General features: G+C 45.1%; 1 protein-coding gene across 2 annotated transcripts; it reads right to left on the reverse strand.

The window, feature by feature from the left end:
* Window positions 1–326: 326 nt before the first annotated feature.
* Window positions 327–23564, reverse strand: nlk1 (nemo-like kinase, type 1). Of its 2 annotated transcripts, none has more exons than XM_075453786.1 (12): window positions 23265–23564; window positions 19527–19975; window positions 14264–14393; window positions 14129–14184; window positions 12213–12319; window positions 9909–9994; window positions 8364–8573; window positions 7326–7427; window positions 6416–6502; window positions 6129–6327; window positions 5953–6046; window positions 327–3445 (listed from the first exon to the last, which is right to left on the reverse strand). In XM_075453786.1, the coding sequence occupies exons 2-12, from the start codon at window positions 19832–19834 to the stop codon at window positions 3397–3399; spliced, it is 1428 nt and encodes a 475-aa protein (XP_075309901.1). In that variant the 5' UTR covers window positions 19835–19975; window positions 23265–23564; the 3' UTR covers window positions 327–3396. The 2 variants fall into 2 exon arrangements, with proteins under 2 accessions (XP_075309901.1, XP_075309902.1); XM_075453787.1 differs by having other exon boundaries at window positions 23261–23564.
* Window positions 23565–25901: the final 2337 nt, after the last annotated feature.

Below are 25901 nucleotides of genomic sequence, written 5' to 3' on the forward strand. Positions count from 1 at the left end.
TCTGCCTCAGATTCTGGGTTTATGTTCATGTTGGAACATGTTTCAGTGAATCTCTGGAGCTGTTACCATGGAAACATCTGCAGATATTCACTTTAAAGCTGCTCAGAACTGAACTAACTCTGGTTCTGACTCAGATTCTGGGTTTATGTTCATGTTGGAACATGTTAATCACTGCAGCTGCTTCCTGCTTTTATATAAAATATAAAGAAATGAGGCTGATCAGGAGTTAGAAATATCCTTCAGTGTAAAGTTATAAATAAATCAGGAAAACGATTTGAATGAATCGGTTCAGACGTTTCATCAGAAATAATCAGACGGCTGAGGAATATTATCCAGTGTCCATTTATTTATTTATGGTCATTCACTACTGAAACTCTAAACAATTTTTAAGAAATTCAAGTATTTGTCGGGAACACAAGTCAAAAATAAAAAAAACAACAAAACTTTTAGCTAAAACAAAGACGGAAAACATCAGTTTAAAACATCAGTTTCATATTTAGAAGAAGAATAATAAACACATCAAGTTTCTTTTCTGAGGAGGAAACGATCTAACGTCTACAGAGGTTCGGCCCCGGGTCGCACCGACGGCCCGGGGCCGAGTGCGGGGGAGGGGGGACCCAACACGGGTCGTCTACTCAACAACGGCCGCTAACCTGGAGGGACCGCACTAACACGACCACGGGGGAGGAGTCCAGAAGTGGCGTTCGCTTCCAGCCTGACCTGAAAATCACACAGTTTGTGCCTCGAACCGAAAAGCAGCCGCTCAAACGGCTCGTCGAGTCGGAGCGGTTCGTGGCGTCTCCGAACCTTCGAGGACGCAGAGTGGGATTATTGCTTTCGTGGTCGTGTGGAGGTGCCCGCAGCACGCCGACCTGACGGCGGGCGCTCCCGCTCTGAACAGATTACACATCAGCTTCCCAACGAGCCAATCAGAGTCCGTCCTGCGGCACCCCCACAGAAAGCAGCCGGTGGATCCGGCACGCCCGCCAACCCGAGGACACAAGTTAGACCAATGAGCAGCAACGTTTGTGTCATGTGACCGCAGCCAGACGACCATAAATAACCTGCGCGAGCTTCGCTTTTGGGAAACGGGGACTTCGGACTCCAGAAGAAGAAAAACGGAAAAGCTAACTCGATCACAACAAACGAAAAGAATCTAAGAAAATGGCCTCCGAACCGATTAAATAAAACGACCACGTTCTCGCCGACGGACTCAACCATTGCACAGCATCCAAACCCAAACGCTCGCCACGGGCTAATAAATATACACATGCAGATATACAAGTCGTCTCAGCGGCGCCGAGACTCGCTGCGGCCCCGGGGAGGACCGGCTGAGGTTTCAGGGCTTTCAAAAGGTCTCGGTTCAGCAGACGGAGGGGCCCGCCATCAGGGGCCCCGCCCGCTGGAGGTTCAGGGTCAGTACAAAAAAAAACAGAGTTCCGGGATTCAGACGCTGAGAACGCCGTCTGCGGCGCCTCATAACACGGTACCGGAAGCTGGTCCAGGAGGTTCCTCCAGTGAGGCGTTTCCACGGTTACTGACCCGGTTTCTGACCCGGTTCTGCTGAACGAACGCGCCAGGACGAGACTCTGCAGCTGTGAAACCAGCCGACCCGCATTTATTTACACCGTTTCAGCCAACTGGAACCAGCTCAGAGCTGGTTTAGAACCTTGGAACCGGGCCGGAGTCGGGTTTAAGCGGACTCTGAGCTCCTCTTCTTCTTCACGTTCAGACTGAAACATTTCAGCTGGTCTCCGTAGCTCCGCCCTCAGACCCGGTGAGAAGCAGCTGGATCCTGAGACGGTTCTGGTTCTGAGCCAGAAGTGGAGCCACCGAGTTGGTTAAGAACTGGTTCAGAAATGGGAACCAGCTCCGAACCAGCCAACTGAAAGCTTCCTGAGACGATAAAAAGAGCCTCGTGGAACCGTTCTGACGGAGAGGACCGCACCGATGGTTCTTCAGGTTCTGAACACTTCAAACGTTAGTTTGGGTTATTTTTTAAAGGCTAAAACCTTCTGAAAGCAGAACTTTGAGGTTTCACAGGTGGAAATCACCTGTCAAACTACACAAAAAGCTTTTTAAGGAGCGGTGAGCCGCTCCGGGATGATGGCGAGGGATTAACGATTAACGTGAAGAAGCACCGGCGCCGGCGCTCCGCCTGAACCGAGTCCGACTCCTCTGTGGTCTTCAGCTGATGAAGAAGAGGAACCCGCCTTCGCCTCCTGGGCCTGGAGGAACCTTGAGTTCCTGGAACGTTCCTGGAACCTCGGTTGGAAACGAGCAGGATCAATACTGGAGCGTCCTCTGGCGGCTTTGTTCAGTTCATAGCCTCCGACAGCACACCTGAGCCTCAAAGGAAACGGAAACAAACGAGCAGCAGCGTCTCACCGGCGTCCTCTCCCGACCTCACGCCATCCAGAGCGGCGTGCTGAGAGACGGGAAGCGAGCGCGAGGTAAACCCAGCCGGAGGAATGACAGAGTTCAGATGTGCACGATCCCCAGCGTCCTCCCTCCGCCTTTTATTTCAGCTCGTCTTCAAAGCTTTGAGGTAAGCGAGGCCGCCGCGGGCGCACACGCTTTTAATAACTTAGGATTAGACCCGGCGGCGCTGCTGCCTCCTCGCCACACGAGGAGAATGGGGAGGGGAAAGGAAAACACTGGAAATCTGAGGAGGGTTTGAAATGGCGTCCTTCTGTCAGCAAACGCGGTTCAGACGACTAAAACACTGAAAGTCTCACTTCCTGTCGTCCCTTTCAAAGTAAAAGCGAGCTGCTGACAGCGGGAAGCGTCTGTGGGAGGAGACCCCCAATCAGCTGATCGGGGAGCAGGAACACCTGCTGGTTAAAGCTGCTACATCGGTTAGGTTGCATTATAGTCGAAAACACAGTGAGCCAAGTGTCCAGATGTGGGGATAAAGTAAAGACTCGTTTGGTGAGGGATGGGCGCGAGCTCCCAGGGTTCACGCCGCCCGCCGCCTCCAGCGCTCCTTCTCAGATTGTAACCATATTGCACGGGGCAGGAATGACTTAAAAAAAAAAAAAAAAAATCAACTAAGCATCAATTCTACCAAACAGTTCAAACCATAATTCCTGAAAGTCTCACACTGATGGGAAATCCAGCCGAGTACCGAATTCAGTCCTTTCCTTTCAGAGAGCAGCATTATTCTTCTTCTGTGATTCAGCACCGGAGACGCGGAGCGCCTCACGTGTTCGGGGTCGCCGAGAGGCTTCATATTCAGGGAGAAGTCGTTTTCATGAGGTGGTCTGTTGTGGTCGGGCGTGTCGTTTCCCCTCCCCTCCGGACGAAGAGGAAGAGAAAAGAGGAGACCCAAACTCTTCGGTATTTTCAGACGCCACGGCCGATGAAACCCTCCCGTTCTGCCGCCGCTCCTCGCGTTCATCTCTCCTCCTTCCTGGACACCTTGGAGGAGTGCCACGCCGTGGACCTGCGGACGCAGAACAGGCATTAGCACGCCGCCACCGCTTACCAGCTCGGGTTAAAGCTCACACGGACATCACGCCGTTTAGACCAGAGATACTCATTGCATGGCTCGCACTCGCATAGTAGCTTATAACAATATGGTAACAATAACAATACATTTTTTTCAAATAACACACAGCGAATACTGCACAGTATTAAGTATTTTTATTAAGTTTGCTTTTTTGTAGTATGAAGTATTTTCATTAAGTATTAATTAAGGCTAAATGGTGTTTCCTAAAGGGGGAACTGTTAAACCTGGCAACGCAGCCCGCTTAAACCACCTCACACTTGCCCGTAGAGCAGCTAGCTCCTTTAGCCAGAGCACGCTAGCTCCTTCAGCCAGAGCACGCTAGCTCCTTTAGCCAGAGCACGCTAGCTCCTTTAGCCAGAGCACGCTAGCTCCTTCAGCCAGAGCACGCTAGCTCCTTTAGCCAGAGCACGCTAGCTCCTTTAGCCAGAGCACGCTAGCTCCTTCAGCCAGAGCACGCTAGCTCCTTTAGCCAGCGCGAGCTGCAGGCACCATGGATCAGTTTTTAATTTAAAAAGGGCAAAAACCAGCACAGAAACCATGCTCATCCTGAATGTCTCACTATGATTACAACAACAAACTACAAATACAACATGAAGAAAGTCGAGGACATGCACGCCAGCTTCTGCTCATCCCAGTATTAAGGTACATGTGGTCTTAATTGAAAATGTATTGGCTGTGTTGCTTCTTTTTCTGTGGGATGTTTTATATGTAGAAATGCATATTTGCAAAAGGGGACTTTAGTATGTTGTGGTAAAAGTGGCTCTTCCCTTGATTTTGCTGCCAATGTGGCTCTGGTGAAATAAATAGTGAGAATCACTGATCTAGACCTTTACACCCGCACGCAAAAGACGACAAAACGGCCAATAAACAGATAAAAATGTGTAAAATCTCTGTTATTGGTGTTATAATTTATTTATAAAAGGGTGAAAACACACTTTATTATTATTATGATGATAATAAAACGTGTCTTCATATGCAGCGTTAAAGTTAGATGAAAGTATGTTGCTGCTTTACAGAAATCTCATCACATTATGCGCTCTGTATTCATCTGATGTCCTCATTTTATCATCATTATCAGAACGTAAAGCTCAGATTTTTTACTTATTATTAAAATATACTAAACTGAGCGGATTATGAAAATATAAACCAACACACGATAAGTAAAGTTTTAAAAAGTTTTGGCCCAAAAACAGTTTGAGGCCAGTTCAGAACTGCCTGGTTCAGGTTGGAACCGGTTTGATCCGGCCTCGGAACACATGTGACACTCTTGGCTCAAAGCCAAACCAATTGGGGAGCAGTATTGGGTGTGACACCGCTGTTGCCGGGCAGAATTTTGAGTGAATAAAAGCCTGTAAAAGACTGAGTCTTTTCCCGGAAAGGATTCTGGTTTGCTTCTTTTCTCCTGAATAAACTGCATTGGATCTTTGAGCATTAGCAGTTAGCAGCAGTTAAAGTGTAAAACAGAGGCTAACTTACTGCACTTACTCTAGCACGAGTTCTGCTCTTAGCTGCTTGGTTTTGGAAGGAAATGCACTTATGATTTCTTGTGACCTGAAGTTCTTTTGCCTACCGATGTGGAACACACTTATTGTAAGTCTCTTTGGATAAAAGCGTCTGTAAAATGACTGTAATGTAATGTAGCTGATGCTCCAACATCAGACAGCTGAAGGTTACGTCAACGTTCTCTTTAAGCACGAAGATTTCGTGGAATGTGGTCCAAATGGATCGAGTTCTTCCCCACATGGAGACTGGACTTGTTTTGATAAAACCTCTGGATATATATCTATTAATGAGGAGATAAAAGGGGGAATGACCTTCTTCTGTTGTTCTACTCCGTGAGGAAAACGCTTGGTTTGAAGCATCTTTGGACCCGTTACTTCGTAAAAGACTCATTTTTTCGCTTCCTTTTCGTGTCGCCCGGTGAAATGTTGAACCATTTCCACATCAGGACAGAAGAAGCTCAGCATGTCAATAAAGACTGATGAAGACTTGTGATTTGATGAACCTGGAAGTATTTAATCTGAATGTTTTAATACTCAGCTGGAATTAAAACAAAGAGATTCAGATTCATTTGGGTATTTCTGAGCCTCATATTTCTCACTGTTAGAGTATAAAATGCATGTTTCACAGAAAAAGACCATCTTTCATCGCTGCTGCTGCATCATCTGAGCAGGAAAACCTCACCGACTTATTAGATTTACCCCAAAAACCTGCAGGATGGGAGAATAACTCAAACTTGTGGAGTTATTCAAGTTTCTGCTGAAATAAACGTCTTAAAATCAACTTATACAACGATAAAAGAAGTGTTTCAAACCAATTAAAACCAAAAAAAAAGAACCTTTAAACATCACCAGCCATCGATTGGAACATTTTTCCCGCTCGTTTCTCTAGATGTTCAGATATCAACCGGTTTTTAAGTGAAACTGAAGGGAAATGGTCACCTGATGAAGGTCTTGAAGGCGGCGCTCTGAGGGTTGATGCACAGCGGCACCCGTTTGCCCTGCTGGTGCTCGGTGATGAAGCGATGGATCAACTCTGAAAGCAGAAGGGCAGTGATTACAGCTCCATCCCCAGGAGGCTGGGCAGTGTTCGGGTGAACTCTGAGCTCCGGTCGAACCTTTTCCCTGCCACACAGACAGCAGGCTGTTCTCGTAGCTGTGGCTGAACGGCCGCTCGGCGACCGGCTCGAAGTCCCGCGTGTAAACCCGCCCGCTGGGAACCGAGTAGCAGCACTGACACATGCAGGTGTGGTACCGCAGGCGGCCTTCGTCCAGGTACGGGTGGGACAGCGCGTCGCTGCCAGAAATCCTTTTAGTCTGCAAACAGCAGAAGAAGAAGAAGCTCTCATCAGCACCCGGATCGAACGACCACGACAGGAACGGACCCGACGCCGGCTCAACTCACAGGATCGAACACCAGCATGCGACAGAGCAGGTGCACGGCCTCGTGCGTGGCGCCGTCCGACAGCATGTAGAGCACCGACAGCGACGGCTGAGGACAGAAAGACGAGGTTAACAAGTGTTTTTCAATCGGCTCTATATGAATGAATTGGATTATTATATATAAATTATGATTATAATGAATTGAATTCCAATTGGCTTGAATTGGACTTTATTATCTAAGTGCCTTGAGATGACATTTGTTGTATTTGGCGCTATATAAATAAAAATGAATTGAACAAGAAGCTTTAAGATTCAGGAAGGTGGTGATATCATCAGAGGTGAAACACGGCAGGAGGAGGAGACCCGAAACAATACAAATATATTCTATATAATTATATTATAAACATCAGTACGGACAGGTGGAAAAGAGCCAAAGATGTGTTTTATACTTTAAACTGTTAATAAACTCTTTAAACATGCAGCAAATAATAAATAACTTCCAGATATTTAAAGTATTCTGGAAAAATGTCCAAAAGCACCGACTCACAGGACATTTTCTGTCCCTTTTACAGTTAAAATAGGTCCTGACTGACATTTTGAGGCTGTTGAAGGTTAAAGCATTTCTTGCCCTGATCATCATGGGAAATGTGAGATCTCTGGTGGATAAAACGGACGAGCTCGGAGCCCTGATGAGGACCCAGCTTGCAGAGACCTGGCTGCCCTAACAGCTCTAAGAGCTTAAAAATGAGCCGACAGGAACCGGATCAGGGAAAAGCCCAGAAAACGTTCAGGTTCAGAGGGTGAGGAGCTGAAACTTTAAGCAAAAGTGCTACAGAACTGAAATGTGGCAGGTCTCTGGAAGTAGAAACAGTAAACAGGAAGTTTGTAATAAGAACACCTGACCAGGTGAACCAGCAGGGGGCGGAACCTACCGGCTTGTGGGGGCCCCGCAGGATGTGGGCTCTGGCTCCTTCACAGGCCGACGACAGGGCCGACAGCGGCGGCGTCCCGAGCAGGTCCGTGATCAGGTCCAGCTGGAGCAGAGCAGAGGGAGGAGGGGGTCAGCACTTTGTTCTGGTTCTGGTTGCGTGGCGGATCGAGTGGAGCTGAACATGTGACCTCTTCTGTTTTTAAAGGCACAGTTCAGCTTTATTTCACTCTGCAGAGTTGGTTGGATGGTCTGATTTTACCTCCTATAGACTTAAAAATAAAAAATTAATATTTTTAAATAAAGCTATTGTTTCCACCCCATCTTCTGAGCTCCTGCTACACATCACACCAACATTCAAACACCCTCAGGTTTCTGTTCACCAAGAACAGATAAAAACATGTTTCCATCATATCAGCTGAGAGGCGTCACCACAGGGGGGCGCTGGAGGCTACGCTGTCAATAACTCAAGTAGTTGGCTGTGTTCCAAACGGCATACTTCTCCTACTATTCCTACTACTCATACTAACTTTTTGAGTTAGTATGCGAGTTTGAGAAAGCGAGAAGTTCCCGGATGCATACTAGATTCTCCGAAATGTTGGGTATGCATCATGAGGTTACTACTCATACTCAAACTACCCAAGATGCAACGTAACGTGACGTCGCCGATCGTCATTTCCTGTCAAAACGGCAGTTTCAAGCTAGCTACAACGAGGGTAGGTTCACTTCCTGTTTTCAAAACAAAAGCAGTGATGTCATCACATGAAAAATTAGGTGATTAAATGTATCATCTTCAGAAACTTTGGGTCAAACTGAACATCTAGTTTCCTGTTTAGCTGCAGCCTGCTGTCAGAACGCTTCTGTGGGGGCGGAGCCTAAACACCGCCGCGCCTCACCTGCTGAATGGGGCTCTGAGCCTGGAACAGGATGCATCTGTGGGGGCGGAGCCTAAACACCGCCGCGCCTCACCTGCTGAATGGGGCTCTGAGCCTGGAACAGGACACTTCTGTGGGGGCGGAGCCTAAACACAGCCACGCCTCACCTGCTGAATGGGGCTCTGAGCCTGGAACAGGATGCGCCGCCCCAGCAGCTCTGCGAAGATGCAGCCCACCGACCACACGTCGATGGCCGAGCCGTAGTGCCGGCAGCCCATCAGCACCTCCGGCGCCCTGTAGTACTGCGTCACCACCTCCTGGGTCATGTGACGCGTCGGGTCGGGCTCCTCCACGCGCGCCAAGCCGAAGTCACAGATCTGAGAGGAGACAGAGCGGCCTTTAACCCTCCAAACTCTGCTTTAAAGGAGACTTTTCTGCTGTTTTATACAGTTTTCTTCTTCACCAATCATCTCCCAACTGGATATTTTTGATATTTTGGTTTATTTAGGCCTGAGATCTGCATCTTAAACACAGAAACACTGATATTTTGGTTTATTTAGGCCTGAGATCTGCATCTTAACACAGAAACACTGATATTTTGGTTTATTTAGGCCTGAGATCTGCATCTTAACACAGAAACACTGATATTTTGGTTTATTTAGGCCTGAGATCTGCATCTTAACACAGAAACACTGATATTTTGGTTTATTTAGGCCTGAGATCTGCATCTTAAACACAGAAACACTGATATTTTGGTTTATTTAGGCCTGAGATCTGCATCTTAACACAGAAACACTGATATTTGATTTATTTAGGCCTGAGATCTGCATCTTAACACAGAAACACTGATATTTTGGTTTATTTAGGCCTGAGATCTGCATCTTAACACAGAAACACTGATATTTTGGTTTATTTAGGCCTGAGATCTGCATCCTAACACAGAAACACTGATATTTTGGTTTATTTAGGCCTGAGATCTGCATCTTAACACAGAAACACTGATATTTTGGTTTATTTAGGCATGAAACACTGTTCTCTGCCTCCTGATGCTGAAATCTTGAGGCCTTTCTGAAGGTTTGGGACTACTTTAAATCCCTGTTTACACTTTGCTGACAGTGTTTTAACAGGATTCAGAGGGACGATCTAATCTAATTTTATCTAAAGATGGTGTTTCAGACGTCTCAGTGGGATGATGTTTGAGTTAATGACCTGAAATCTGGAGGATTTAGACCAATCTGACGCTTCTAAACATGGAATAATTGTACCTTTTAGTGCATGCGACTGTATTCCAGCCATCTGGTCAGTTTAAACAGCAGCTTGAACGTTTATGTTGCAGTAAAGCTACACTTTAGGGCTGTTTCTCTATCTGAGGGATCAGAGAGTTTGGCTTTGCTTTATTTATCTGCCGGTTATCTAAGTCTGGTCTGATTTCTCTACAAAGATGCAAATTAATGCTCATTTTTCATAAACTAGGACAAACTGGGTCCCAGATGCTGAAGAAGGTGAAATCTGACACAAACACAGCCAAACAGAGCCTTGTTTTCGTCTCTTTGGTGTCTCAGCTCCATGATGAACTTTAATTATTCACCAAGTTTGTTTTTATCAAACTCTGCTTTTATCCACACGCCAGCTTTTCCACCTGGGGGTAAAGCCTTTGTTCTTTCTGAGCATGTTGGAGAAGCCGGACAGAAACGGACGGATCTCAGCCTCACCTTGAGCAGACAGTTGCTGTTGACCAGCAGGTTCCCAGGCTTGATGTCTCTGTGCAGGATCCCAGCCGAGTGCAGGTACTTCAGACCTGAGCGGAGACATTTTCATGGTTAAAGCTGATTCTAGAGGAATGGTCTCTGCTGTTCACAGCTCAGTGTGCAGAACCGAGGCTGCTGCTGGGCCACAGTTTGAAGCTGCTGCAGCCCGAGCTGGATGCAGAGCTCTTAAAACTCTGAAAATATTCTTTTTAACCCTCATACCTGATTTAAAACACAACTTAATTTCTGAAAAGGGACATTTTTGTCCCCTTTTAAAACAACTTAAAAACATATGTTAATATTTTTATCCGCTTTTTTTTTTTCATAGATCTTTTAATCCACTTCTGTTCTGATCATAACTACCAAGTTTAATTATTTTCAAAAATTTAACCCTTTAAATACCGTATTTTCCGCACCATAAGGCGCACTTAAAAGCCTATAATTTTCTCAAAAAACAAAAGTGCGCCTTATAACCCGGAGCGCTTTATATATGGATTTATTCTTGTTAGCTTACGGACCCCGAAGCGATTTTGTGTGGTACACGGCGCTCGGTCAAAATGTTTTAGTAAGACTTTGGTAAACTACAAACCCGCACCGCAGCATTGCGGCTACGGTAGTCATGAGCGTAGCGGAGTGATATATATTGTGATTCACCATAATAATAACAAAATTGAACAGTGGGTTATTGAACAGAGAGCAGCGGGTAGAAGCGTCTCTACAGTCTCTATTCGACTGAAGGCAACAGCGTTAGCACGGGACATGAATATCAGTGTCAACAGGGCGTTCAAAGTTAAACTGCGAGCTGCGTGGGACCAGTGAATGACAGAAGGCGAACACACATTCACCAAGGGAGGGAGACAGCGCCGGGCGACTTTCGCTACCATCTGCCAATGGATCGTGGATGCCTGGGCTAAGGTATCAACTGTGGTCCGAGCTTTCACGAAGGCCGGTGTTCAGTCGATTTGTGCTACTTGTCGAGAATTGCTACTTTGTGGTTTTGCGAATGCGCCAAGCCGATTTTTTTATAAGTTTCGTTTTCGAATCATCACTGAACTGCCAGGTAACAGCTTTATGCGCCTTATAGGCCGGTGCGCTTTATTTATGAAAAAAGTTTGAAAATAGACCATTCATTGACAGTGCGCCTTATAACCCAGTGCGCTCTATAGTGCAGAAAATACGGTACTGGTTTATATGATGTAAACGGCAATTTCTGTTTAAAAAAACAAACAAACAAAAAAAAAAAACTGCTGTATTTTCAATATATGGAATGCAAAGTGGAATTATTGAGTAGGGATAATTATGGTCTGGGATATGTCAATGATCAGCAACAACATTTATTTTTAGGAATTTTAAATTTTTTTGCTATGACTAATTTAAAAAAAAAAAAAACTCCTTAATTTCCAAAAAGGGACATTTTTGTCCTTTTAAAACGACCTAAAAACATGTTAATATTTTTTTCCGCTTTTTTTCCTTAAATCTTTTATTCCACTTCAGTTCTGATCATAACTACCAAGTTTTCAATCATTTTCAAAAAATTAACCCTTTAGATGCCAATTTGAATCCCTTTTCAGAATTTTTTTTTTTTTTTTTTTTTTTTTTTTTTTTTTAAATCAGGCATAACAAAAAAATTAATAAAAAAATCCCTAAAAATCAAAGGTTGTTGCTAATCATTGACATATCCCAGACCATAATTATCCCTACTCAATAATTCCACTTTGCATTCCATATTTTGAAAATACTGGCACCTAAAGGCTTAAAATTTGGGCTAAAAAGTTCAAATTGGCATCTAAAGGGTTAATTTTTTTTAAAATAATTGAAAACTTGGTAGTTATGATCAGAACTGAAGTGGAATAAAAGATTTATGAAAAAAAAGTGGAAAAAAATATTAATATATGAGGTTTTTAAGTCGTTTTAAAAGAGGACAAAAAATGTCCCTTTTCAGAAATTCAGGAGTTTTTTTTCTACACAATGAAAAATTGCATTGTATATAATGTGTGTTTGAAATTTTAAAAAAAATAGTCAAAAATGCACAACTGGACCAAATATGTATCACTATATCCAGTGTGAAATTAGAGGAGAAAGTACAGCCCAAGTGGACAAAAATGTCCCCTATCAGGGATTAATAAATAAGATGAATAAAGTATTTTTCTATTCTATTCTATTAGGGTTAAAGCACAAAATCTGTGATTTTTGCTACACAAAACTAGTTCACGCATCACAGCATCTCTGCCGGGTTTAAATAAAAAAAGCCCTGAACCCGGCGCTCACCTCGGAGGATCTGATAGAGGAAGACCTTGATGTGGTCGGTGGTGAGAGGCTGAGGAGACACGATCACTTTGTGGAGGTCGCTCTGCATCAGCTCTGTGATCACGTAGCTGCGAGGCGGTCGGCTGTCAAGGAAAGATGGACCTCCGCCTACATGAGCACCTCCGAGCACAGGCCGCATCATCGCGGCTTCTTTACATGCAAGCTGCCCACATTTAACACTCAGAGGCTAAACATCTGCAGCTGGAAGCAGAGCAGCAGCTAATTTAGGGGAATTAAAGGAGGGCATTAATGAGGGGAAACTGGGACAGACGGGAGGAACTAACTGAGCGAACGCCAAACCGACACGGGACTCCTGGGCTGTGTTCCAAACCGCCTACTTCTCCTACTACTCCTACTAACTTTAACTTTAAGTTCCCGGATGCATACTAGATTCTCTGAAATGTTGGGTATGCATCATGAGGTTACTACTCATACTCAAACTACCCAAGATGCAACGTAACGTCGCCGATCGTCATTTCCTGTCAAAACGGCAGTTTCAAGCTAGCTACAACGACGGTAGGTTCACTTCCTGTTTTCAAAACAAAAGCACCAATTGTATGGTAATGGCTTTCCCTATGATAAAAGGCAACGGGTATTTTATTTTGTGAAAATAACAGGAAGTGCGTTGCTCACTGCGGCTAGCTTTAGTAGCGCCGAATTCGTGGGAACAAAATTGTAAACAGCCGGTATTTTGTCAGGTTTTCAACACGTTGGGGATCTAAACGACTACTTTCTCACCTGAAAATGTTTCAAATGTTGCTAAAGTTTACAGAGTTTAGAGCTTAAGAGAAATCAGCTTCAGGCCGGTTGATTTCAGCTTGGGCAGGAGCGAAATGCATTGTGGGTAAACGCTCTGCATACTGTCTGATCGATGAGTATGCAGTATGGAAGTATGTAGTATGTAGTATGCAGTATGGAGTACGTAGTATGTAGTATGCAGTATGTAGTATGCAGTATGTAGTATGCAGTATGCAGTACGTAGTATGTAGTATGCAGTATGGAGTACGTAGTATGTAATATGGAGTACGTAGTATGTAGTATGCAGTATGCAGTATGTAGTATGCAGTATGCAGTATGTAGTATGCAGTATGTAGTATGCAGTATGCAGTATGTAGTATGCAGTATGTAGTATGCAGTATGTAGTATGCAGTATGCAGTATGTAGTATGCAGTATGTAGTATGCAGTATGTAGTATGCAGTATGCAGTATGCAGTATGTAGTATGCAGTATGCAGTATGTAGTATGCAGTATGGAGTACGTAGTATGTAGTATGCAGTATGTAGTATGCAGTATGGAGTACGTAGTATGTAGTATGCAGTATGTAGTACGTAGTATGTAGTATGCAGTATGTAGTATGCAGTATGTAGTATGCAGTATGCAGTACGTAGTATGTAGTATGCAGTATGGAGTACGTAGTATGTAGTATGGAGTACGTAGTATGTAGTATGCAGTATGCAGTATGTAGTATGCAGTATGTAGTATGCAGTATGTAGTATGCAGTATGCAGTATGTAGTATGTAGTATGCAGTATGCAGTACGTAGTATGTAGTATGCAGTATGTAGTATGTAGTATGCAGTACGTAGTATGTAGTATGGAGTACGTAGTATGTAGTATGCAGTATGTAGTATGCAGTATGTAGTATGCAGTATGTAGTATGCAGTACGTAGTATGTAGTATGCAGTATGGAGTACGTAGTATGTAGTATGCAGTATGTAGTAAGCAGTATGTAGTATGCAGTATGCAGTACGTAGTATGTAGTATGCAGTATAGAGTACGTAGTATGTAGTATGCTGTATGGAGTACGTAGTATGTAGTATGGAGTATGCGGTTTCGAACACAGCCCTGATCTGACAGTTTTCAGCTGATAAAAGGATACATCTCCTCAAAGCAGTCGATCTGTGGAGGCTGCAAAATGTCCAGCGCCGACAACACCTGCAGACAGACAGCAGAGAACATTTAGTGGGTTTTCAGCGGGCGACCCGGGTCCGCTCACCCCCCCGCCGCTCATTACGTTGTCGTGCTTGAAGAAGCAAAGCATCCTCAGCTCTCTGAAGACCCTCTTGCAGGAAACCAGGTTCTGGAACACATTGGGCATCTTCTTCAAAGCCACCTTCCGACCGTCACGGGGATCCGTCACAGACCTGCAAACAGCCAGGCGGTTCCGTCAGGTTTCAGACCAAGGTGGACGAAAAATACCCCAAAGGAAGGCTTTAATTATCTCATATGTGTCGAACTCAAGGCTGCCGACGCCTGCCGACAGCTGCGCCTGTTACGGTGTTTGCTGCTCGGTCTGCACAGCAGGCAGTGATACGAAGGGAGAGAAAATAGGGCCAAGAGATTGTGAGGTCTGACTTTTTCCTGGAGAACCATTTTGTGATGCAAATGTATTACTCTGTTGAACGCATATTGTTCTGAGAAGCAAAAGGCTTTATTTTTTAAACCCCAGCCAACTAGCCGGACTACCTTCATTAACACCAAAACGAGGCTGGAACTCTGCTCACAGGACGCAGCAGGGGGTAAGAAGATGTTCAGAAATGATGCTGCTGATATGGGATGTCATACAGCTTCATGTCAAAAGAGGCGAACTGTCCCTTTAAAAGGTCTGATTGTCTAAAAATAAATAAGTCAAATACGTGCAGTGACCAAAAACTACATTTCCCACAATGCATGTCGATTATGTCACGCGGGAAGTGACGGCGTCCCACCACTGGACTGCAATGTTTCCAAATCGATGCGATTTCCCAACAAGTGGAATTGAGAAATACAAATAATGATCCAAAATGTCCAGGAAGAGAAAAACTGATGCAGATGCCCTTCCATCTGCATCAGTTTCTCTGTTTCAAGAAAGATTGGAAGGCGAATACGTGCTTGTGCTTCAAAGAGAAAGAACGGTATGAGTTACATATGGTACATTTTGTGTGATGAGGCGGTGGTCAAAGAGTTCGATCTGCGTCGGCATTCAGAGACCAAACACGGAGTTAAGAGCCAACATCAGGCATCAAGAAAAACAACAAACTGCCCGAGAATTAAAAGCAGAATGTGTTCCTGAAAGCCAAAACCGGAAACAATGAGGCAGTAAAAGCTTTGTTTGATATTTCAGGTTTGGAACAAAGTAAATGTCAGAACTTATTTTTCTTTATTCACTTGGATAGTTTGATCATTGACTGATGGAGTTGATGTGGGTTTCATAACCTGACAAATTAAAAGGATTTATGAAAAAATAACAGAGCAACAAGCAAACATATATTTGTTTTACATCTATGCAAATATATTTGTAATATTTGTAACTTGAATAAGTAATAAATTCAGAGTTATTTAACATTAAGGAGTATGTAGGAGCTATTTGTAAAGTTCGTTTTTGTTTTTTGGTTCTAGTTGTAAATTTAATTAATTAAAGTAACTTTATTTGATTAATTTCAGCACTTTATTTAGATTAGATTTTTTGCTAATATTCCTTGTTAGTTATTTGTTTAGAATATTTTGATAATTGGGTCACAATGGGCACCTGGAGTCCCAGCATGCACCTGGGTGGGCCGATGTTTTTTTTTAAACCAGGGAAAAGGAGAGAGCAGCAGGTTTTCTTTGTTTTATTGTTTGTTTTATTGTTTGGAAATAAATCATCAGAAAACACAAGAATTCATTTTGGACATTCATCTTCTTTTGCCTGCGTTAAACCACATCTCCCATGGTGCATCGGTGGTCTTTTGATTTTGTTTGGTTTAAGTTTCATTTGTTTTTTATGGACAAATGGCCACTATAGAGTAGTTTTATTTATTTTACGTTGAAATTAGTTACATTTATAAGTTACATCTGGCCCTTTGAGGGCAACAATTATGCTGATGTGGCCCTAGGTGAAAATGAGTTTGACACCCCTGAATTATCTGATAAACCTTCTTTTCAGCGAGTTTCACAGAAACTAAGCTGTTTGGGACACACTTCCATCTTTCTCCATCTTTCATGTCTGCATGACATCATCTGACAGGTTCACATCCTGATGTAATCCAGTGAACCTGGATAAGGCTGCAGCGAGGTGTGGCCTCGCATCTCCTCCCCCAGACTTAATGCTGCCCGACAGGGCAGCTTGTAAAGGAGCAAACGCATGAAGCTGGGTTTGAAGCTGGGTTTGACCTGGAAGAATCAGGGAAAATAAGGTCTGGATCTGCCCCATTCAGCAGGCAGCTGCCCACAGGGGCAGATGTGTGATGGGTAAACGGATCGCGGAGCGTCTTAATGACCCGTGAGTTCACGGCGACTGAGAGGAGTCTGGGTGAAAGAGAGAAAAGGACGAGGAGAGTAATGAAGCTGGGGAGGATCAGGCAGCCGATCCTGGATGATCCTCAGATTAGCAGCGCAGTGGAACTCCTGAGGACCTGGCAACACAAACCTGGCAACACAAGGCCGCCCTCTGCAGCTGCTTCTAATCCCAGGGTTCATAGTTTCTTTTACTTTCTGCGACCGGATTACAGCAGCACAATTACTGTAGAATATACACAGAACAGGCCGTGAGAACACTGAGGTAATAAACAGGTAATAAACGGGTAATAAACGGGTAATAAACAGGTAATAAACATTTAGCTGTTTTCAACAATCTGAACAGTAAAACCCTGCCGTTAACCAGCCGTTAACCCTGCCGTTTACCAGTCTGTAACCCTGCAGTTAACCAGCCTGTAACCCTGCTGTTAACCAGTCTGTAACCCTGCAGTTAACCAGCCGTTAACCAGGCCGTAACCAGCCCCTAACCCTGGCGTTAACCAGTCTGTAACCCTGCTGTTAACCAGCCGTAAACCCTGCCGTTAACCAGCCGTAAACCCTGCCGTTTACCAGTCTGTAACCCTGCAGTTAACCAGCCGTTAACCAGGCCGTAACCAGCCCCTAACCCTGCCGTTAACCAGTCCCTAACCCTGCCGTTAACCAGTCTGTAACCCTGCCGTTAACCAGTCTGTAACCCTGCCGTTAACCAGTCTGTAACCCTGCAGTTAACCAGCCTGTAACCCTGCAGTTAACCAGCCTGTAACCCTGCCGTTAACCAGCCCCTAACCCTGCCGTTAACCAGTCTGTAACCCTGCAGTTAACCAGCCGTTAACCAGGCCGTAACCAGCCCCTAACCCTGCCGTTAACCAGCCCCTAACCCCGCCGTTAACCAGCCCCTAACCCCGCCGTTAACCAGCCCCTAACCCCGCCGTTAACCAGCCTGTAACCCTGCAGTTAACCAGCCGTTAACCAGTCTGTAACCCTGCAGTTAACCAGGCCGTAACCAGCCCCTAACCCTGCCGTTAACCAGTCTGTAACCCTGCAGTTAACCAGGCCGTAACCAGCCCCTAACCCTGCCGTTAACCAGCCCCTAACCCCGCCGTTAACCAGCCCCTAACCCCGCCGTTAACCAGCCCCTAACCCCGCCGTTAACCAGCCCCTAACCCCGCCGTTAACCAGCCTGTAACCCTGCAGTTAACCAGCCGTTAACCAGTCTGTAACCCTGCAGTTAACCAGGCCGTAACCCTGCCGTTTACCAGTCTGTAACCCTGCAGTTAACCAGCCGTTAACCAGTCTGTAACCCTGCAGTTAACCAGGCCGTAACCCCGCCGTTAACCAGCCTGTAACCCTGCAGTTAACCAGCCGTTAACCAGTCTGTAACCCTGCAGTTAACCAGGCCGTAACCAGCCCCTAACCCCGCCGTTAACCAGCCCCTAACCCCGCCGTTAACCAGCCCCTAACCCCGCCGTTAACCAGCCCCTAACCCCGCCGTTAACCAGCCCCTAACCCCGCCGTTAACCAGCCTGTAGCCCTGCAGTTAACCAGCCGTTAACCAGTCTGTAACCCTGCAGTTAACCAGCCCCTAACCCTGCCGTTTACCAGTCTGTAACCCAGCCCTTAACCAGCTGAGGTTTGGAAACATCTGGAGGCACCGACTGCTGCTTCCATTATTATTTAGTAGAAATGAATCAGAGAAGCTGAATGGAAACATAATTAAATCATTATTGACCTGGTGTTGTTGCCGAGTCTCTGAGGAGAACCTGAAGCACATTCGGGGGAAAGGAAACTCGTCTGAGTGACATTTCTCTTTTGTGCTTTCAGATCTGCTTTGATAGTTCACCCACCGTCCAACAACTAAATGTAAGATCATCCGTCAGCTGGAGCGATTACAGCGATATTTATTCTGGTTGTCTGCTCCTGCATTATGTAACACTCCATCCTCCATTTCTCTGTTTTCCCTCCAACTTCTCACAAAAACAACACCCACAACAGCCGGTTCCTACACTTTCTTCTTCTTTGGTCCTCTGAACAGTGCTCTTCTTCTTCTGCTGGCCTTTTATGGTGGTAATCTGACCGGCTGCATTAATGACAGAGACCCCATCAGAGATGCAGTTTTAGTTCCTGATATCCTGCTTCTTCTCATCAGAACCAAACCGCTGAGCCTCATTCAGATCAATTCAGAGAAGAAACACAGAAATAAAAAGATTCTGACGGAATAAAAAGCTTTCTCTTCCACTTTGTGTTTAAACGATTCAAACCTGGAGAAAACACAGTCGGTGCTGGGTGACGCATTTTAAATGTCAGACGATCGTGACAAAATCAAGATTAAAATTAGATTAATTGCTCATAGATCTTCCTTATTATTCCACTACAAATGTAAGAAGCAGGTTGATCAGGACGCTCTGCAGGCTGCGCTCACCTGGCCGCAACAAACAGAAGCAAACACTAACTGGAAACCAAACTTAAGAGTAAAACGACAACAAAAAACAGAGAAAGTATGAACAGCTGATCAATGCATGAATAATATGTTGCTGGGCACATCAGTCTTAAAACCCATTTTTATTCCCTGTCTTTTATCCAAGCATGAGACTGTTTCTGTTATTGTTGTTTTTACATTGTTCTTATGTTTTATGCCTTATACTTTGTGCTGTTATTCATGTACAGCACTTTGTTTCAGTGCTGTTTTAAAGGGCTTTATAAATAAAGTTGAGTTGAGTATGTTGCGTAAATCTCCAGAAAGTATAATTATCATGTTTCTTTTCTGCTTTTTGAAGGAAACGTGACCATTTCAGTGTAAAGCGCCGCAATTAATTAAACAAAACAAATCACCCATAAAACTGAGTTTTCTTCCTCTGCTTGACTTTTCCAGCAGAAACAAACCTTTCCTAAAAATTAAAGCAGTTAAGATGCTGACATGATGGAAACTAACATCCAGCTGGCTGGAGCTCTGATTAAGCCTCCATTTCAAAAGTTTTACACTTATATAAGACGTCTGTAAAAATGCTGGAGGCCCTTCTTCTTACCAAACAACCCCGAATGCGCCGTAACCAATGGGCCGGTCCGGCTCCATCTCGGCCGGGCTGGGCACCTCGCTGGCCGGGTTACTGTACGGCTGAGGCACCGCCGCTCCGCCGCCGGCGCTTCCTCCGAGAGCCGTGGGGTGTCGGGGGGTCCCGGCCGGGGCAGTGGGTCCAGTTAGGCACGGCGTGGCGCTGAGGCCCGTGGAGGGAGCTCCGCAGGAGGAGTTCACACAGAAATACTTGTGGCCCAGCTCAGAGCCCGGAAACAAATCTCCACAGACGGTCTGCCGGCCTGCGCCGTGAAAGGCCATCCTTCCGCCGCCGAACCCAGAAACAGTCCACTTTAATCTGGGCGGCACCGAGCTGCACCGAGCGGCACCGAGCTGCTGCTGCTGCTCCCGGCTAGGCGCGGAGGAAACACCGCTCCTCACTCAGCATGACCCATCAGCTTCCTGTGGACACAGGGAGATCTAATGTAAACACGGGAGCAGAGGCCACGAAGAAGAGATCTAACGTAAACACGGGAGCAGAGGCCACGAAGAAGAGATCTAACGTAAACACGGGAGCAGAGGCCGCGAAGAAGAGATCTAACGTAAACACGGGAGCAGAGGCCGCGAAGAAGAGATCTAACGTAAACACGGGAGCAGAGGCCACGAAGAAGAGATCTACCGTAAACACGGGAGCAGAGGCCGCGAAGAAGAGATCTACCGTAAACACGGGAGCAGAGGCCGCGAAGGAGAGATCTACCGTAAACACGGGAGCAGAGGCCGCGAAGAAGAGATCTAACGTAAACACGGGAGCAGAGGCCGCGAAGAAGAGATCTAACGTAAACACGGGAGCAGAGGCCACGAAGAAGAGATCTAACGTAAACACGGGAGCAGAGGCCGCGAAGAAGAGATCTAACGTAAACACGGGAGCAGAGGCCACGAAGAAGAGATCTGACGTAAACACGGGAGCAGAGGCCGCGAAGAAGAGATCTAACGTAAACACGGGAGCAGAGGCCACGAAGAAGAGATCTAGCGTAAACACGGGAGCAGAGGCCACGAAGAAGAGATCTACTGTAAACACGGGAGCAGAGGCCACGAAGAAGAGATCTAACGTAAACACGGGAGCAGAGGCCGCGAAGAAGAGATCTAACATAAACACGGGAGCAGAGGCCACGAAGAAGAGATCTAACGTAAACACGGGAGCAGAGGCCACGAAGAAGAGATCTAACGTAAACACAAGAGCAGAGGCCACGAAGAAGAGATCTAACGTAAACACGGGAGCAGAGGCCGCGAAGAAGAGATCTAACGTAAACACGTGAGCAGAGGCCACGAAGAAGAGATCTACCGTAAACACGGGAGCAGAGGCCGCGAAGAAGAGATCTACCGTAAACACGGGAGCAGAGGCCGCGAAGAAGAGATCTACCGTAAACACGGGAGCAGAGGCCGCGAAGAAGAGATCTACCGTAAACACGGGAGCAGAGGCCGCGAAGAAGAGATCTAACGTAAACACGGGAGCAGAGGCCGCGAAGAAGAGATCTAACGTAAACACGGGAGCAGAGGCCGCGAAGAAGAGATCTACCGTAAACACGGGAGCAGAGGCCGCGAAGAACAGATCTAACGTAAACACGGGAGCAGAGGCCACGAAGAAGAGATCTAACGTAAACACGGGAGCAGAGGCCACGAAGAAGAGATCTAACGTAAACACGGGAGCAGAGGCCGCGAAGAAGAGATCTACCGTAAACACGGGAGCAGAGGCCGCGAAGAAGAGATCTAACGTAAACACGGGAGCAGAGGCCACGAAGAAGAGATCTACCGTAAACACGGGAGCAGAGGCCGCGAAGAAGAGATCTAACGTAAACACGGGAGCAGAGGCCGCGAAGAAGAGATCTACCGTAAACACGGGAGCAGAGGCCGCGAAGAAGAGATCTAACGTAAACACGGGAGCAGAGGCCACGAAGAAGAGATCTAACGTAAACACGGGAGCAGAGGCCGCGAAGAAGAGATCTACCGTAAACACGGGAGCAGAGGCCACGAAGAAGAGATCTAACGTAAACACGGGAACAGAGGCCACGAAGAAGAGATCTAACGTAAACACGGGAGCAGAGGCCGCGAAGAAGAGATCTACCGTAAACACGGGAGCAGAGGCCGCGAAGAAGAGATCTAACGTAAACACGGGAGCAGAGGCCGCGAAGAAGAGATCTAACGTAAACACGGGAGAAGAGGCCGCGAAGAAGAGATCTACCGTAAACACGGGAGCAGAGGCCGCGAAGAAGAGATCTACCGTAAACACGGGAGCAGAGGCCGCGAAGAAGAGATCTAACGTAAACACGGGAGCAGAGGCCACGAAGAAGAGATCTAACGTAAACACGGGAGAAGAGGCCACGAAGAAGAGATCTAACGTAAACACAAGAGCAGAGGCCACGAAGAAGAGATCTAACGTAAACACGGGAGCAGAGGCCGCGAAGAAGAGATCTAACGTAAACACGGGAGCAGAGGCCACGAAGAAGAGATCTAACGTAAACACGGGAGCAGAGGCCGCGAAGAAGAGATCTACCGTAAACACGGGAGCAGAGGCCGCGAAGAAGAGATGCAACCACAGCGGGAGTACCTAAACACCGGAACGTACCGGAACAGACCGGAATGGACCGAAATGGACCAAAACGGACCCAGATTTAGCCAGATACACAGACACAAACGTTACCTTGGTTTAGGTAACTAAAATAAAAGCTTTCCCCTACTCATGACATCACAACAAAGGAGAGGGATTCCCATCTATACTCTCAAACCAAGGTAACGTTTTGAACAACTTTTCATATTTTATGGAATAATTTGGTGTTATAATCATTGGATATTACATATACAGATGACTTCTACAAGAGTTCTTAATGTGTATCTGGCTAAATCTGGGTCCGTTTCGGTGTTTAGGTACTCCCACCGCAGCAGGTGTAACGCGGAATTCCGTGACCGTCAGATTCTGTGACCCACATACATGGAGAGATTTCAGTTGGTGTATTTAACTCGGCTGTCAAATCTGACAGTTCACCGTAAAACACGCATAAACAGAGTGGAAACGTTGGGTCCAAAAGGATGGTAGGAGCTGTGGCTCTTTATCAACGCCACCGTGTCTGTAATTTAAAATCAGAAAGTTTGCTGACACCGTCTGAAACGGCCAGAAAATCCTTATCGGGTCACAGAATCTGAAGGGAACAGAATCTGCCGTTCCACCGGAGTCGGGCTCGATTTGTTACTCCAACATGTGCAGACAGACACCTAAAAAACACGCGTTTTGAAGCAGAAAATAAATACATTTGACACTGGACTGGATGTGGGTCAACAGCTAAACTCAAATCTACTAACTAACTTTAACCAGCTAGTTTAAATGCCTTTGTTAGCATCGAGCTGGTTTAGTGAAGCTGCTAACAGTAACAAGCTAACAAGCAGCCGAGTTATAGCTTCACCTAGTTAGCTTCACCAAAACAAATTCAACCAGATATTAATCTGAGCCACTCAATCTGCAGGGCATGCATCACCAACAAAATGTATATATTTTTTTATCTATTTTAAACTTTACCAAAAGGAAAATAATAAAAATCAATAAGCAGCTACCGTGCTAACCAGCTGTTCCAGCTAACTAGTTAACCCAACGATGTCTGTGACCCACATAATCTCAGCCAGACGACTACGGTGACCTGAATAGTTTTTTAAAAAAAGAGAGGAACCCCCCCCCCAAATGATTTTATGAGAACATACAAACCCAGGTCGTTGAAAAGGTTGATGACATGGCACAAAATCCGGCTGGTAAAGGCAGCAGTTGGACGCTCGTCGCCCCGGGTCTCCCGGAGCTAGCTGCGGCTAGCTGCTAGCTGTCCATAGCATCGCGATATTTAAACCCTTCAGCTTCCCATAAAAGCAGTTTTCTGTGTTTTGTGGATTAATGGCGCATCCAGGAGGCTCAGAATGAAGGCGGTTTCCTGCAGCCCAGTTGGACTTCTGGTCGCTTTTCCAGCAGCAGCTACAGCTAGCAGCAGGCTAGCTGTGAGTAGGAGGAGCTGGAGGAGCCGGATGGGGGAGGGGTGGTGCTTTGCACTGCGCTGTAAACAACGTTAACTAGTCCTGCTGGAGCTCCATGCCACCGTGCACAGATTAGTCAGAGCGGGCACGGGGCCAGGGGCACTGAAACTCACATCCCGTGATTTAGAATGCATCACAACAACCAAAACAGATGCAAAGTGACCACAATGTGAGACAAAAACAACCTAAATTACATGCAAATGACCACAAAGAGATGCAAAGATGAGCGAAATGAGACACAGAGCAACATTCAGCAGATGCAAAAATGAATCTGGCTCTAAACAACCAGAAAGAACAAAAATCTTCCCACTAAGAAACACCGGAGGGTTATTAATCTTGCACAACTGCGTTGTTGCACTTTTGCTGTACATATATTTTTATTTTTATTTTTATTCTTATTTTTATTTGTCTGTATGCTGCAACTGCGAAGTAATTTCCCGGCCGGGATGAATAAAGTATTTCTATTCTAAAATGACAAGCAGCAAAAAACAAGACAGCAAATATAAATATAACTCGCATCAGGAACAAATTAAGTAAATTAAAAGGCAAAAAACAAACAAGTGGGGTCAAAGATGGAAAATAACAAGACGACAGAATGGAAACAGACAACAAAAGGAAAGAAATTATTACAATTATTCAAACTGGGCCTCAAGACGACCTCGAGAAGATGCAAAATAATGAGGCACAAATTCAGCCCTTGAATCGTACCAAATGACCTCAAAGACTCACAGAATCATTACAAAGATGCAAGATAACAAAAAAATTAGTTGTTGCACGATAAAAATGAAGAAAATAGGACAAATAGAATATTAACAGACATATAGAAGGAGATTTAAATCTACCAGAGATGCAGGATTGTTAGAGACTAAGAGAAGAAAATATGAAAAATAACTTGTGGGAGAAACTGTGATGACCTGAAGGATAAAACAGAACAATTATAATATAAAATAAAGAAAAGAAAATGAAGGTGGAAAAAAGGATAAATGTGAGCAAAAGGATCCAAAAATGATCAGAGACACAAACAGACCAAAACAAAACGACCACAGAGAGATGCAAAGATGAGCTAAATGAGGCACAAAGCAACATTCAGCAGATGCAAAAATGACCCGAGACGCAAATCCACCAAAATCTGGCTCTAAACAACCAGAAAGAACAAAAATATTCCCACAAAGAAACACCGGAGGGTTATTAAGGAGCTGAAAATGACAAGCAGCAAAAAAACAAGACAGCAAATATAAATCTAACTCGCATCAGGAACAAGTTAAGTAAATTAAAAGGCAAAAAACAAACAAGTGGGGTCAAAGATGGAAAATAACAAGAAGACAGAATGGAAACAGACAACAAAAGGAAAGAAATTATTAAAAATATTCAAACTGGGCCTCAAGACGACCTCGAGAAGATGCAAAATAATAAGAATGAGGCACAAATTCTCTGTTTTCCCTCCAACTTCCCACAAAAACAACAGCCAGTTCCTACACTTTCTTCTTCTTTGGTCCTCTGAACAGTGCTCTTCTTCTTCTGCTGGCCTTTTATGGTGGTAATCTGACCGGCTGCATTAATGACAGAGACCCCATCAGAGATGCAGTTTTAGTTCCTGATATCCTGCTTCTTCTCATCAGAACCAAACCGCTGATCCTCATTCAGAGAAGAAACACAGAAATAAAAAGATTCTGACGGAATAAAAAGCTTTCTCTTCCACTTTGTGTTTAAACGATTCAAACCTGGAGAAAACACAGTCGGTGCTGGGTGACGCATTTTAAATGTCAGACGATCGTGACAAAATCAAGATTAAAATTAGATTAATAGCTCAAAGATCTTCCTTATTGCTCCACTACAAATGTAAGAAGCAGGTTGATCAGGAGAAGCAGAATGGAAACAGACAACAAAAGGAAACAAATTATTAAAAATATTCAAACTGGGCCGCACGACGACCTCGAGAAGATGCAAAATAACAAAAATGAGGCACAAATTCAGTCCTTAAAACGTACCAAATGACCTCAAAGACTCACTACAAAGATGCAAGATGACAAAAAATGAGTTGTTGCACAATGAAAATGAAGAAAATAGGACAAATAGAATATTAACAAACATTTAGAAGGAGATTTAAATCTACCAGAGATGCAGGATTGTTACAAACTAAGAGAAGAAAATATGAAAAATAACTTGTGGGAGAAACTGTGATGACCTGAAGGATAAAACAGAACAATTATAATATAAAATAAAGAAAAGAAAAGCTGAATGAAGGTGGAAAAAAGGCTAAATGTGAGCAAAGGGACCAACAAACAGACCAAAACAAAACGACCACAGAGAGATAAAACGA

Source organism: Odontesthes bonariensis, chromosome 21, assembly GCF_027942865.1.
Source record: "Odontesthes bonariensis isolate fOdoBon6 chromosome 21, fOdoBon6.hap1, whole genome shotgun sequence".
Lineage (NCBI taxonomy): Eukaryota > Metazoa > Chordata > Actinopteri > Atheriniformes > Atherinopsidae > Odontesthes > Odontesthes bonariensis.